The 14184-nt window shown below is 41.9% G+C and overlaps 1 protein-coding gene across 1 annotated transcript in view; it reads left to right on the plus strand.

The window, feature by feature from the left end:
- The window catches only part of spag9b (sperm associated antigen 9b), a 133499-nt gene that overhangs the window by 22171 nt on the left and 97144 nt on the right, over nt 1–14184 (plus strand). Inside the window, exon 2 of the mRNA XM_084323034.1 lies at nt 11025–11145. Coding sequence (XP_084179160.1) covers nt 11025–11145 — 121 coding nt within the window. The remainder of the gene's footprint in view (nt 1–11024; nt 11146–14184) is intronic.

Here is a 14184-nt window from a genome sequence, read left to right on the forward strand (position 1 = left end):
AAATATGTTCTGTATGTACCTTCTGGCGCCGGCAGATAGAACCCTCCCGGCAGGGCGCGCTTTGCGAGCGAACCGAATCTCTTTTCAATTTCCGTTGCTTCACCTCTGCTGCTACAACTCCATCCAAGAGGAATTACTGTACCAGTTTTAAAGCCTGCTCACTAACCCAATAAAATTTAGTCTCTGTGACGGAGTAACTGTCACAGTTAGTTAATGTCTTAGTTAATGTTAAGGTTTTAATGCTCACAGCAACCACTGTCAACATTAGAACTTCTCTCAGTGTATGGGATGAAAACCACATTAAATTTTGGCTAGAAGGCATGACATTTACTATACTAAAATGATTTGTCATTTTAGCTGTGTGTGTGTGATGCTGTTGTCAAGAGAGTGGGTGGATTCCCTGTGTTAACGCTTCCTTTCATCATGTCAGCCTTGATATGTCCCTGTTCCATTACATGGTACCAACTCCATTCTGCTTTTTTGGTTTTCCATTGGACAAAAGTTGTACAATACGTACCTGGTACTTGGCCTACGGCGATACCAAGAGGTGATGCGAGAACCCCACAGATCACTGATTGGTCAGAGAGAACCGTCTCTTGTAAGACTACAGTGACGTCATATTCTTATCATTCTTATACAAATAAAGTTATTATTATCAACCAGGGAATGCACTCTCTTCTAAATCGTATTAGAAGTTGATAAATCTAGTGATCTATGTGCGAATGCAATTCCCCCCCCCCAGCGAATCTCTTAGTTACAACAACATTGTGTAGCTAAGCTGGGTTGTACTTGAAGTATTTCCACTGTTCACTATTTGGCGAGACAAGATTGCTGCTCTGGCCGGACTCGCTACACTATTCTACACCATGGTGCCCTAATAGGCAATAATAGCCAACATTAGATACTTAACCTGCAAACATAACACTGTTCTGTCAGCACAATACTGGACTTGTATCACCTCGACAGCTTCAGACAGACTAGAGCGGATGATTGGTTTCCTGTGTTAACTGTTCATTTAATTTCAGAGTCTGATCTCAGGCTCTGAATGACACTCTGTCTGTCTGCTTGCCTGCCTCCCACCACAGGCATGACAACTGTGGAGGAATACACACGCACGCACGCACGCACGCACGCACACACACACACACGCGCACACACACACACAGGGTGTGTGCTTCTGTGCCAAGAAGCTTGCGCTGTGCACCTGTTGTGCAGAGAGGTTAAGTGACACAATGGGGCTGAAGACAGACAAGTCATGTCCCTTTTCCATTGGTGTCGGCTATGGTAGGGCAGTGAAGTCATGCACATACATTACATACACACACACAAACAGACTCAGCCTCATAGCCTAGGTATTCTCACTCTTTTTCACATTTACTCTTGACACAAGTGCACACACACACACACACACACACACACAATTGCAAGCTGTACAGTCATTGTTCTCTTTCATTCCATCTCACTCACACACACACAGTCTCGTTTTTCAAGGGGGTCCTGCAACATAAAAATACAATACAGAGACAATTGACAACAGTAAACAACATCAACAAGAATAAAACAATGAACAAAACACATGACTGTTTAATTAAAAACTCATTATATAATGATTAACCCTTTGGGTGCCGTTAACGTAGAACTACGTTTCTGTCTCCTGACGGTTGAGTGCCGGAAAACGTAGATCTACGTTTTTCTCACGGTATTTCTTTTATTCGCTATTGCTAGGCCTGCCGCGATAAGCAATAAATCGATTAATTGCTGCGATAATTAAAATGAATGCAATGATTTTGACGGGCGCGATTAATTGCTATTTGCGCGTTTGTTTTAATGAGGCGGAACCAGTGCCGCTTGTCAGTCACTGTCCGTGTTGGGAGGCGGGCCGCTGACGTTACTAGAGTACAGCACGGGAGCTCCGTGGGGCAACGCCACAGCTTAACTACATTTCTCAATAGTGTTGCTCCTTTTAACCAAGTAGCATTATTTGTAGTGTAACGTTAGCTATTTTTAGACCCAAGTAGTTACTCGCTACTGCCCGGAGAAACTGGACTGCTAAATAAAGATGAAAGATAGAGCTTTGATTCTCATTCCATGCTAACAACATTAGCTAAATACCTAACAAACGAAATACAACGTATAGCATAGCTACAAGTACAACACAGAATAACGTTAATACAATTACATGCATCATTGTTTACAATGAACGGGTGGGGCTAGTCAAAGGACTGGACACGGGGACAAGTTAAACATGAATTAATTTATTATAACACTCCGGTAGTTTCGAGTCGTGCTGCAGTGCTTACGCACCACAGCTATTCTATTATATACTGCTTTGACGCTTCCTCCTCATCGTTGATTGCCTGTAGTAGCTGCATCTAACGTTAGTAGCTAACGTTAAAACTACCTAAAGTTAGTTGTTCACCAACAATCTCAACATTTGTTATTAGCTCAAAAACAACCGGACGAGACAAGTTGTCGGCTCATATGTTCTGCTTAGGATAATCACAACAATACTTCCGGTCCGGTCGGTGGGCTTCAAAATAAAAGTCTAAAACCGGAAAAGACGGAGCGGTGGGCTTCAAAATCAAAGTTTTGGGAAATAAATTTCTCAAAAAAAATTCTCTAACCGGTCGCAATAATATCGCTTATCGCGATATTTTCGGGGGCAATTAATCGCCCAGCAAAATGTGTTATCGTGGCAGGCCTAGCTATTGCCATTCATAATTCAGTGGGGCACCTTGTGCATGCTGTTCTGAGTGTGTCTGAGCTGGCAGACGGTCTTACACCACCCTCTAACGCCTTTGGCCGCTATTGCACTCCATTAGAAACGGTGTCGTTTCTTTTCTCTACCGAGCTGCGGCATGGGGGTGGGTCCTAAACACTCCGGCAAAACACAAGCTTGTAGGGATGGCTTGGACAACTGACCCCGCCCGGCCGCGAGTTCATGTGCAATGCCCAATAACGTCGGCGACAGGATCGCTGTGGATAACTGGAATGGCGATCAGATAATTGGATTATTTTTTTTGCATTACATCAGATACCAGGTAAGGACTCTATATATCCAATCTTGCGTTGATCTGATATTTCTTTCTCCCGCGAGGGCTGTACACTGCGACGAGATGATCGCAAATTGCCCCTTAATTTGGCCCGTGCGAGTGGAAAATAATATCTGGGGGCAAGCTTGCGAGTAGTGATTTCAACCCTTCATTCGCATTTCACTCCTAAATTAATCCATACAAATTGGATAAAAAAATTGTAAAACATTAGCCTACAACCAGGGCTGTACAGTGCGACATAATGTTGCGGTTGTAATTTCATTAGACAGACCAGCGCGGACCTTTAATAACATGCAATTTAATTGACACGAGCAATGGGCTAACGTTAGCTGCTAACCAAGGTATCCATTAGGACTATGCTAAGCTAACAAGCGTTAGCTGCTAACCCTGGAAAACGGTCAAAGCGGACTTCCATTAGTGAGGAAAGGGGGTGGGTTATATTGACAACGCTTGACAACAGAAGTTTAAACATAACTTCATATTTATTGGTTATTCGTTTCTGTATATCATCCAGTTTCCATCTCTGTGTGTTAAACCCTTCCTGTTTACATTTGAGTGTGACGTCATCACCTACGGCAGCTTAGACGATCAAAACGCGAACCTAGAACAAAACCCGAGGGGGGGGGGTGCTGGCTCTCTCGTTCGTTCTCGCTCTCTCTCTCTCTCTCTCGCTCTCTCTCTACATTCAATGATTTAAAGTAGCCAAACGTTACAGACAGTATAAATACTAACTGGATAGTTGATGATATAAACATTTAATTATCTGAAATATTCTAAAATCATTAAGTCTGCTATAAGCCATTATCCATTTGTGTGTGATTATTATTTTCTCACAGTAGTGTGTGTATGTATATATATATGTGTGTTTGGCTAAAGTGGATAGAAAACACAGTACTGTGCAAAAAAAGGCACCCAAGAGTTTTTTTTTGGTCTTAGATGTAATTTTTTTTTTTATTAGTGTGTCTTAGTACATTTTCATTAAATTATTTTTTAAAGCATCTTCATGGTTTAATAATGCAAACATATGTTGCAGGGACTTATTATAATCATCATATTGGCGTGACTGTATGCATCAAAGGGTTAAATCAAGCATTTTTAAGTGCTTTAGAGGAAATGTCAAAATATCGCGATATACATTGTGTATCGTGATATGGCCAAAAAATATCGCGATATCATTTAGAGGCCATATCGCCCAGCCCTACTATAATGGTAAAATAGTTATTTAAAAATGTGCCCCTAAAAAATATTCTTTGCCCCTAAATTTCTCATTTAGGGGCAAGTGTGCCCCTAGTGAAAAAGCTTAGCGTACAGCCCTGTATCTGTGTGTGCTGTGTGTGGCTGTTTACCGTTGGGTGCAGGAGGGGGGGGGGGCATTTCATGTATGCACGAGGAGACATAATAATAATCTAGCGTTGATTTCAGGAAGATAATCAGGCGAAAAATTACAACGTGATATGTGGATTCCACTAAAACGCTATTATCGCGTTATATTCAAAACGGTATAAAACGGAAATGTACGGATGAAAAAAAATCTGTTTTTTGCACGTTGACCAGAAGCAACTCACTGACAATCGACGGCGTTATTAGACCCATAGCTATAATATAATATAGGTTTAGCTCTACAAACAGGGTGAGCGATTACATGGGGTTAATGGGCGGCAAGGCCTATGCACTTCCCGGAATGGGCGTGGCACTCAATGTGTTAATGAATGAATGATCATTCTATCTATAGCACCTTTCTAGATACTAAAAAGAGCTTTACAATGTAGGGTGGAGCCTCCTTCACTGCCATTATGGCTCCTGCTCTGAGCGAGGTCACGAAGAGTGAGCTCTCTGTGACACTGGTGTTTACTAAGGGTGATGATGAGGTCACCGAGGTTCTGACCTAATGACCTCTCTCCTGGATGTGTCGGATTCCTTGCCGTCATCCCTGCTGTCCACAGATCATTGGTCTTTCTCTTAGGCCTCGTATACACGGTACACACTTGGGCCTTGTATACACGGTAAACACTCTGGCCTTGTATACACGGTACACACTTGGGCCTTGTATACACGGTAAACACTCGGGCCTTGTATACACGGTACACACTTAGGCCTCGTATACACGGTACACACTTAGGCTTTGTATACACGGTACACACTTGGGCCTTGTATACACGGTACACACTTAGGCCTTGTATACACGGTAAACACTCGGGCCTTGTATACACGGTACACACTTAGGCCTCATATACACGGTACACACTTAGGCTTTGTATACACGGTACACACTTGGGCCTTGTATACACGGTACACACTTAGGCCTCGTATACACAGTACACACTTAGGCTTTGTATACACGGTACATACTTAGGCCTTGTTGTATACACGGTACACACTTAGGCCTTGTATACACGGTACACACTTAGGCCTCGTATACACGGTACACACTTAGGCTTTGTATACATGGTATTGGTACATACTTAGGCCTTGTTGTATACACGGTACACACTTAGGCCTTGTATACATGGTACACACTTAGGCCTTGTATACATGGTACACACTTAGGCCTTGTATACATGGTACACACTTGGGCCTTGTATACATGGTACACACTTGGGCTTTCTAATGTGTTGCGTCGTTTAAACTCGCCTGCACCTTTTTTTCTATTGTTTTCAATGGTTTTGTCACGACAGGCGTGCGTCTCTACCAACCTGCCTCACTCTGTCAAAAAAGTTTCAACTTTAGCTACGGAGTGCACCAGCGTAAATGTAATCTTCTTCTCGACGGACCAATCAAATCCACGAGGGGAGGGATTACAAATCTGAGGTATCTAAAAGAGAAATCGGCAGCAAAACAAACCAATCTAAAACGGAGAAGCTAATTTGGGCAGTTTCCAACATCTTACCATGACCGAGATATGAACCGCAATGCCTGGAGGGCTGTGAGTAGCAATGTATGTAAGTTATGCAACGTTAGCTGAGGTATCAGTGGCTCGTTGCACCATGTGCACTTTAGATTCTATCTGTACACTGCCACACCTCTCGTTTGAGCGCAAGAAAAAGGTGTCCAACCTGATTACAGCCTAATGATAGGCCTGGGCTATATGGTCAAACTATGATACACAATATGTTTCCGGGTGTGGCTTTTTATTTTGGTAAGGCCTAAAAGAAAAAATGGTTTGTTTCCGGTTGCCGACCGACCCTGCCGATTTAGGTGCGACCCAATTTATTTTGAGTTAAATTATTTAAATTTAAATTTATTTAAATTTTTTTTTACAATAAAGTTTCATAGAAATCTTAGTCAAACCTTTAGTATTATGGATATTAAACATGCTGGCAGAGTACATGCATCCATGTTGTTGTGAACATTTTAATTAAATAAAGAAATTCCCTATCCATAGTCGCCGTGGGAAAGAATAAAATAAAAAATAAAATAAATTCCCTACCTACCCATGGCCTTAACTGACAACCAACAGGAAACAAACAATGTTTTCTTTTATGCCTAACACAATTGTGATGGTGCTTGCAAAAGTGTATATTTCATCACATTTTTTTTTTGTATTTTATTTTTTTATTCTTTTTTAAACAAACATATAAACAAACATGACAACACACGATAAGATATACAAGCATTAATTGTCAGGGCACATCCAATGAGATCACCTTTTGGTTAGTTGTTTTATATAAGATATACCCATAATACCTGTTATCTAAAAAAAAAACCCTACACACATATGCTCAGCTCGAACCCCCCCCTCCCGGACCCCACCTTGAGAAGTACCTCCACTATCCCTCGCACCTAACCAGACACTACCATTATAAGCTAGCTTTTATTCTCTCCACCACTTCTAACCACATTGACATTTTGGATTCATTGAGACCCAGAATTCTTGCTGTAGATATTTCATGGTAAATTACATCGAGATATGTAAGAAACCAAACTTTACGGCACATTTTTTCCGGTTGAAACCAGCGTGATGCGATCAGCTTTTTGGCTACTGTGATACCCGATAAAACCAATCTCTTTAGCTGTGGATTCACTGCAAACTCAAAAACATCATTCAACAGCAATACCGAGGGGTGTACAGGTATATTCCAAGATACGAGTTTTGATATTTGTTGGGTCACATCTTTCCAGAATGCCTTAACTGGTGAGCAGTCCCAATACATGTGCATAAATGTCCCTTCGTCCCCATTTGTACATTGGGTGCATTTGGAATCTTGTTTGAGCCCCATTCGGCACAGTCTTATAGGAGTCAAGTATGTCCTGTGAATATAGTTAAGATTGATTTGTTGATGATCCGGGTTCCTTGATGTAAGTCGGACATTTGCCCAGGCTCCTTGCCAATCAAAGTCATTTTCCAGGTCTGGTATATCCCTCCTCCAGACAGAGTCAAGTTGGAGGGTTTCATACGAGGACGTTAGTAATTGATGATAAAATTCTGAAACAAAACCTCTCGATGTCTCTCTTGAGTAGAAGAATTTGTGGTATCTGTGGTGTTCAATTGGTCTGTCTAATGGAACACCGTGAGACTTCAAACTGTTTGTGAAAAAGCCATGTGGACTTGGTGAGATTAAATTTTTTGCGTATTTCTTTATCACTACAAAAACCCTGTTTGTTAAAAACATCCCCTAATGAGTGTATGCCTTGCTCTTCCCATATAGGGAATCTTATAGGTCGTTTTCCAATTAAGAGAGCATTGTTATTGAATAAGGGAGTATGATTGTGCCATTCTTGTGGGTTAGGATTTTTTTTGTGTGATTCACGCCATATCCGGATCGCATGAGTAATTATGGGGCCAAATTTTCGTTCACAGTGCTTGATTGGTAGTTTAGTGTATGCTATGTCCTTCAGTCTATGTGGGGCTACTATGTTTTCTTCTATTTTTCTCCAAGATGCTAATGCTTGGGAGTCAAACCATGTTGTCAATGGACTTAATGAGTACGCCTTAAAATATAGGAAAAAATCTGGAAATGCCATGCCACCATCTGCTTTATTTCTCTGTGCGGTGGATCTTTTTATACGTGGTGGTTTGTTATTCCAAATAAATTTGTATGTGGAGGAGTGTAATCTTTTCCAGTAACCCTCTGGAGGGGGTAACGGTAGCATTGAACAGAAGAAGTTGATTTTAGGTAGTACATCCATCTTAACTATTGATATCCGTGCTTGTACTGTGTTCTTAAGTTTTGCCCATCTATCAAGGTCGTCTTTGATTTTGTTTTGGATTTTTGTGTAGTTGTGCTTCACCGTTTGTCTTATGGTAGGGAATATTTCCACTCCCAAGCATCTGAAATGTTTTACCATCGGTATCTGTCCTGGGAGGGTTGTATCTTTTTTTGCAGGGGTGTTAAGTGGAAGGAAAGCCGACTTCGGCCAATTTATCTTAAATCCCGATAAATCACCAAAGTCCTCAATCAACTTGAGCAGATGAGGCAATGTGGTGTTGGGGTTTTTCATGAACAATATTACATCGTCCGCATATAAACAAATTTTTTGTTGTGTGCCCTTGATTACGATAGGTTCTATGGATTGGGATTGTCTTATATATTGTGCTAAAGGCTCTAATGATAGATTGAACAGTCCGGGACTAAGAGGACAACCCTGTCTGGCAGAGCGTGATACCGGAAATATTTCAGAGATGATTGTGCCTGTTGTAATCATGGCCGATGGGTCTTTGTATAATACTTTAATCATATCGATGAATCCTTTTCCTAACCCCATCCTTTCTAGCACTGCCCACAGATACGACCATTCCAGCCTGTCAAAGGCCTTCATAGCATCCAGGGACAGCATCGCCTTAGGTATGGTGTCCTCCTTGTCGGCATCAAGTACGTGCAGTATACGTCTTATGTTCTCAGTGATCAGGCGGCCTCCTATGAAGCCAGTTTGGTCCGGGTGAACTAAAGACGTCATATGCTTTTGTAATCTGATGGCTAATACCTTAGAGTACAGTTTGATATCTGTTTCGAGGAGGCTTACAGGTCTATAACTACCGCACTCGTTGGGGTCTTTGTCTTTTTTAAGGAGGACTGTTATGAGTGCAATATTGTCAATTTTATGGAAGTTCCCCTCCTTGACTGAGTATAAGATCATATTTAGTAATAAGGGGCCAATTATGTCCCAACAAGAAAGGTACATTTCTGATGGGAAACCGTCTCTTCCTGGAGCCTTACCACTTTTCATTGCGGTTATGGCCTTCTTGAGTTCCTCTAGTGTGATCGGTATTTCTAACTGTTTAGCGTCATCCTCTGAAAGTTTAGGGAGAATAATTTGATTAAGAAATGTGTCCATTTTGTTTTGATCGAAGGTCATTTCTGATTTATATCATCACATTTTTATACCAAAATCTTTATAATACAATACTACCGCATGGAATAATTTTTATATTAACTTAACAAGGACACACAATGTCATAGATGTGAAGCGCAGTAGGGGCAGAGTGGCGAACCACGGGCGAGTGAGTGACTAAGTGACTGACTGACTGACATCGCCAGTCATATAGATGTGCTTCCCATCTAAAAATACATGTCATTTTATGATTTGTTTATCGTTGATGATGGCATAGTAAAAATCCATACTTTGCATGGATCCATGCCGCCCGGTATACATTAATATTCTTCTGTATACCTCCCAGCCTTTCTTAAAGGGGAACTTCACCCATTTAACACTATGGCGACCGGCGCCCCGCGGCGATTTAGGCCTCAGAGGACAGAGGATTGTAAACAAACCAATGTACTTTCTAAGAGCTTTATATATCATTTATAGTATTGCTATCTGTCCATTCTCATTGTCACTTGAGTGCATAAACCATGGCTTAAAGAAAATAAAAATCCATCGGTTGGTTGTCATTTTATAGCGTCGTGAAGGTATATTGCGCTTTTCGTCTAGGCTTTTCTGCAGGAGGCTGCAAAAAAGGCTAAACGTTGGCGCCGTTATATCAAACGCCATTTCTGCTGTATATATACGAATGAAATAAAACAAACTGCGTAGCATCCGGACTATTACAGAGCATCTATGGATGAAATGGGGGCGGCGGGGAACGCCGATCAGTATTATTGATTAGCAATAGAGTGTGTGCGTTCCGGTAGCCAATGTCAGTAGTCTATCACGTTAGGTTATAAAACAATGTCCAATCCAGCTGTAATTTGGGGTAATATTATCCTACCGTCAGGCCATGTGAATGATCGCCGGCAGCATTTCCTCACCAGTCATCGGATTCTGGTAGATCGATATGCACATTGGCTAATCATAAATCCCATTATTCCACGCTGAAAAAAACGTTCGGCAAGCTGATCAAAGATGGAGGGGCTTCGTTTGGAATCGAGGCTCTATGATCCGCCCACAGGACTGTAAAAGCATTTTTTTTTAAAGTCCCATCAATGATACTGCAGTGGAGCGCTGGCGCCCCTAAGCAGATCTGGCCGGTACTGCATGTTTCGAAAATCAAATATGTGGAAAGATCCTGCTAGTGGATCGGGGACCTAATAAGCGTTATAAATATGGAATAAAACAATAACAACTCGTCACGAGTATACTCGTGGCTCTGGACCACAACGCATGGAATCGAAACACGTATATACTCGTGAACGGACACCATAGTGTTAAGAATCCACATTATGTTATTCCTGTGCCCCAGGACAAATCAGTCAGTATTTGTGAACCCTCCACTCAGTCACTGGAATGTCAAATCTGGGGCTGCTCTATAGACGATGATTGGGACTCTTGACTTTATCAGACCATAACATGTCTTTGTGAGCTCTTACACCCAAATGAGGTCAGTACAACCAAAGATCCTCCATAGGCCACCGTGCAGCTCCACTGGTTGGCTGGTAATGTCGTAATGAGCACCTCGACCAAAAGTTATTGTTGAGAGACACTTGTTCAACCCCCCCCCCCCCCCAACGGGATTCAAACCAGCGACCTGCCACCCCAGTGCACTGGTACTAATGACACCTTTCTGTCTTTCTCCATGCTCCCTCCGTGTGCCAGAGGTACATTGTCTTTGAAGACTGCCATGAAGGGGAGAAGAAGGAGCTCCAGTGTCGACTGCTGCTGCTGGAATCCAGCACGCGCCAAATGGAGGTGAAAACCAGGAACTATTCAGACCAGAGTAAGTCCATTGCATAGTGTTTTGTCTCTCACACATACTTTATTTATTTAACCTTTATTTTCCCAGGCAAGCAACATTCACTCACTCACTCACTCACTCACTCACTCACTCACTCACTCACTCACTCACTCACTCACTCACTCACTCACTCACTCACTCACTCACTCACTCACTCACTCAGTGAGACACTCAAAGTGTTTATGGTTGGGTACTGTTGCAAAGGGCCAGATTAAACTGAATATATATATGTATCGTTTGATATGCCTTGTATATTATTTGTATATATACACAGAATATCCCTTTACCTGCGTACAAACCAGAGTAATATTCGCTCTCCTATTGGACGGCGACCCCAGGCGCCAACGACCAAGCCCCCAACGACAAGTTCAAAGGCAACTCCGGGCATGTCGGTACATGCCCAGAGTCTGCGTAGTAATACGAGACAAGAACTGAGGTTGGGACTAGATATGCACCTTACGTATAAATACGGCGCAGGTGTAAACGGCAGTAGTCTTACCAAAACCTTAATACCTTCACCACGAGTCAACGTGCAGTGAAGTGAGCAACCTTGCATCTAAATAGAGCATTGAGAACCGCGTGCGAATAGAATGTTAAAGTGTCAGAGTTTAACGCAGTAACGTTGAGTTCGACTTAATCTAATGTGAAGTAATAGTCGATCATTTATTGTGTATCGTGCGGCTACAGTTCTTCAGTGACCAGCATTACCATCGGTTCGTCGTGTATTTAGCTAGTGCACTTATCCAGGCTGTGCGGCCTAAATCCGTGCCCACACCCGAGGAGTCCTAGGCGAGAACCGTTGGATATGTACACAGGAGAATCTACACCGGCGATTGCAGAACCATTTCTGGTTGGATTATATTGCTTTGGGACCGTGACCACCGGAGAAGAGCACCGTTGATTCCACTGTCGTTTGGGAGTTAACCTCGTGAGGATCACCACTCGGGCCCGCCTCTTGGAAGGGGCTGGCTAGCTGTCGTCAATGCTATTGAGCATATTGGATTACAACTATTGCTTTTGTCTGCTGATCAAGGGAGTACATGCACTGGCTCCTGTATCTGGAGCCTCTTTATTCCTCGTTGACCCAGACTGTGTACCCGAACATTCCTCTACCCCTCCCGGCCTTACACCCCGGAGGGAACCCCACAGTGTCTCCAGTTGGTACCGGAGTGGCCCATATAATTGCTATACCACAGGTGGCGTCAGCTTAGACCCATCATAGTATTCCTACTATTCTCATTGACTTATGCTCTTGACTGACTTTACGTATGTTCTTTGCCATACAAGCGCAAGCCTAATTCTCAATCTGTAACCTAACGTTGCTTAATAATAATAAATAACCCTCCAATATAATTTATGTGTCAATGCCGTATTCTTGTGTGGGTGTTCACCATATATATTCATGTACTGTATGGCCAGTAATTAAAGTACATAACTAGTAGTGGTTTAATATATCACAATCTTTAATACAGTCAGGGTTTTGTAACCCCTCAGTTACAGGTACTGTTCACATTTGAACCGATACCAGTACCGGTACCTGGGAATCGGTACTGGTACCTTTCTTCTCTCTAGGCATAACAAAAAATATTGTTTGTTTCCGGTTGCCGACCGACCCTGCCGATTTAGGTGCGACCCAATATATCTTATGAGTTTACAAAAAAACCTTTTTTTTTTTTTTTTTTTAGAATAAAGTTTCATGGAAATCTTAGTCAAACCTTTAGTATTATGGATGTTAAACATGCTGGCAGAGTACATGCATCCATGTTGTTGTGAACATTTTAATTAAATAAAGAAATTCCCTATCCATAGTCGCCGTGGGAAAGAATAAAAAAAAATAAAAAAATAATCCCTACCTACCCATGCCTTAACTGACAACCAACAGGAAACAAACAATATTTTTTTTTATGCCCTTTGTAATTTAAAAAAATTTCAGTTGTAAAACTAAACTAAATCTAAACTTCTCAATTTCAACATTGTTATCACACGACACAAACAAAAACCCGCTCCACGTTACGTTGAATGATCATATAGACATTTATTATTTATTATTATTTTTATGTTTAAATATCAACATTATCTGGTAAATACTGTCAAACTCCTCCGACTTCATCTGGTCTTTCCAACGACCAAAGAGATGGGACACACTCACACACACAGAAAGGGAGAATGGCTTATAGCAGACTTAAAGGCCAACTTGCAGGTTAAACCCTACTGATCAATTATGGGTAGTTTACATCATTGGTATATAATTTCATTATTTATTTTTTTCCATTTGACGCCGGAAATGCCACTCAGAAATGGTTAAAAAGGTCCACGCACGAATAACATGCACGAGCAAATTAAAAAGCTTATCAGACGCTAGTAGGGCCGTGACGTCACGTCAGGAAACTTATGCCTTATGCCCGTCCGGGTCATAGTACTACTGGATATATGACGCTGGCTAACGTTAGCATTGTGTCTACTGTCGTGAACCATTTTAGATCGGGGCATGTAGAGGAGTTTGGGGAACGAGTAAAATCATGTACAGGTCCTCTTCTTAGACCTGTGTGGCAAAGCACTGCACACGCATCATGCAAGCTACATGTCGCTGCATGTTGATCAATGGTGGCCGAGTGGGCTACTATTGTGCTAACAATGTGCTGCGGCGTCTGGCTTGTTGGCCGGCATGAGTGCCCGATTTGGGGTGGTTCTCTCCTCTTTGTGTGCCTTTGTCCTCGCGGGTGTTCTGCCGGGGGAGCTTGTGGACGCGACAATAGTGGTGGTTGTAGGGTTTAATAGTTAAATAGTTTGAGCTTGTAGCGTTAGTTCAAGTTTCTTTAATAGTTGTCATACAGAAGTACAGAATACTTTCATACAAAATGCTTCTTACTGTTACGCTCCAGAGACTGTGCTAGACAAGATAGTATCAAATAACATAGTATAGCATGTAATTTAGAAGAAGAAAATGAGGTCACAGTGTTCGGTATAGACATATGTACAATGTTCTGAGTTACCATATAATATACAATACTATGCAGTGTA

This window comes from Notolepis coatsorum (assembly GCF_963971535.1).
Source record: "Notolepis coatsorum genome assembly, chromosome: 10".
Classification (NCBI taxonomy): Eukaryota; Metazoa; Chordata; class Actinopteri; order Aulopiformes; family Paralepididae; genus Notolepis; species Notolepis coatsorum.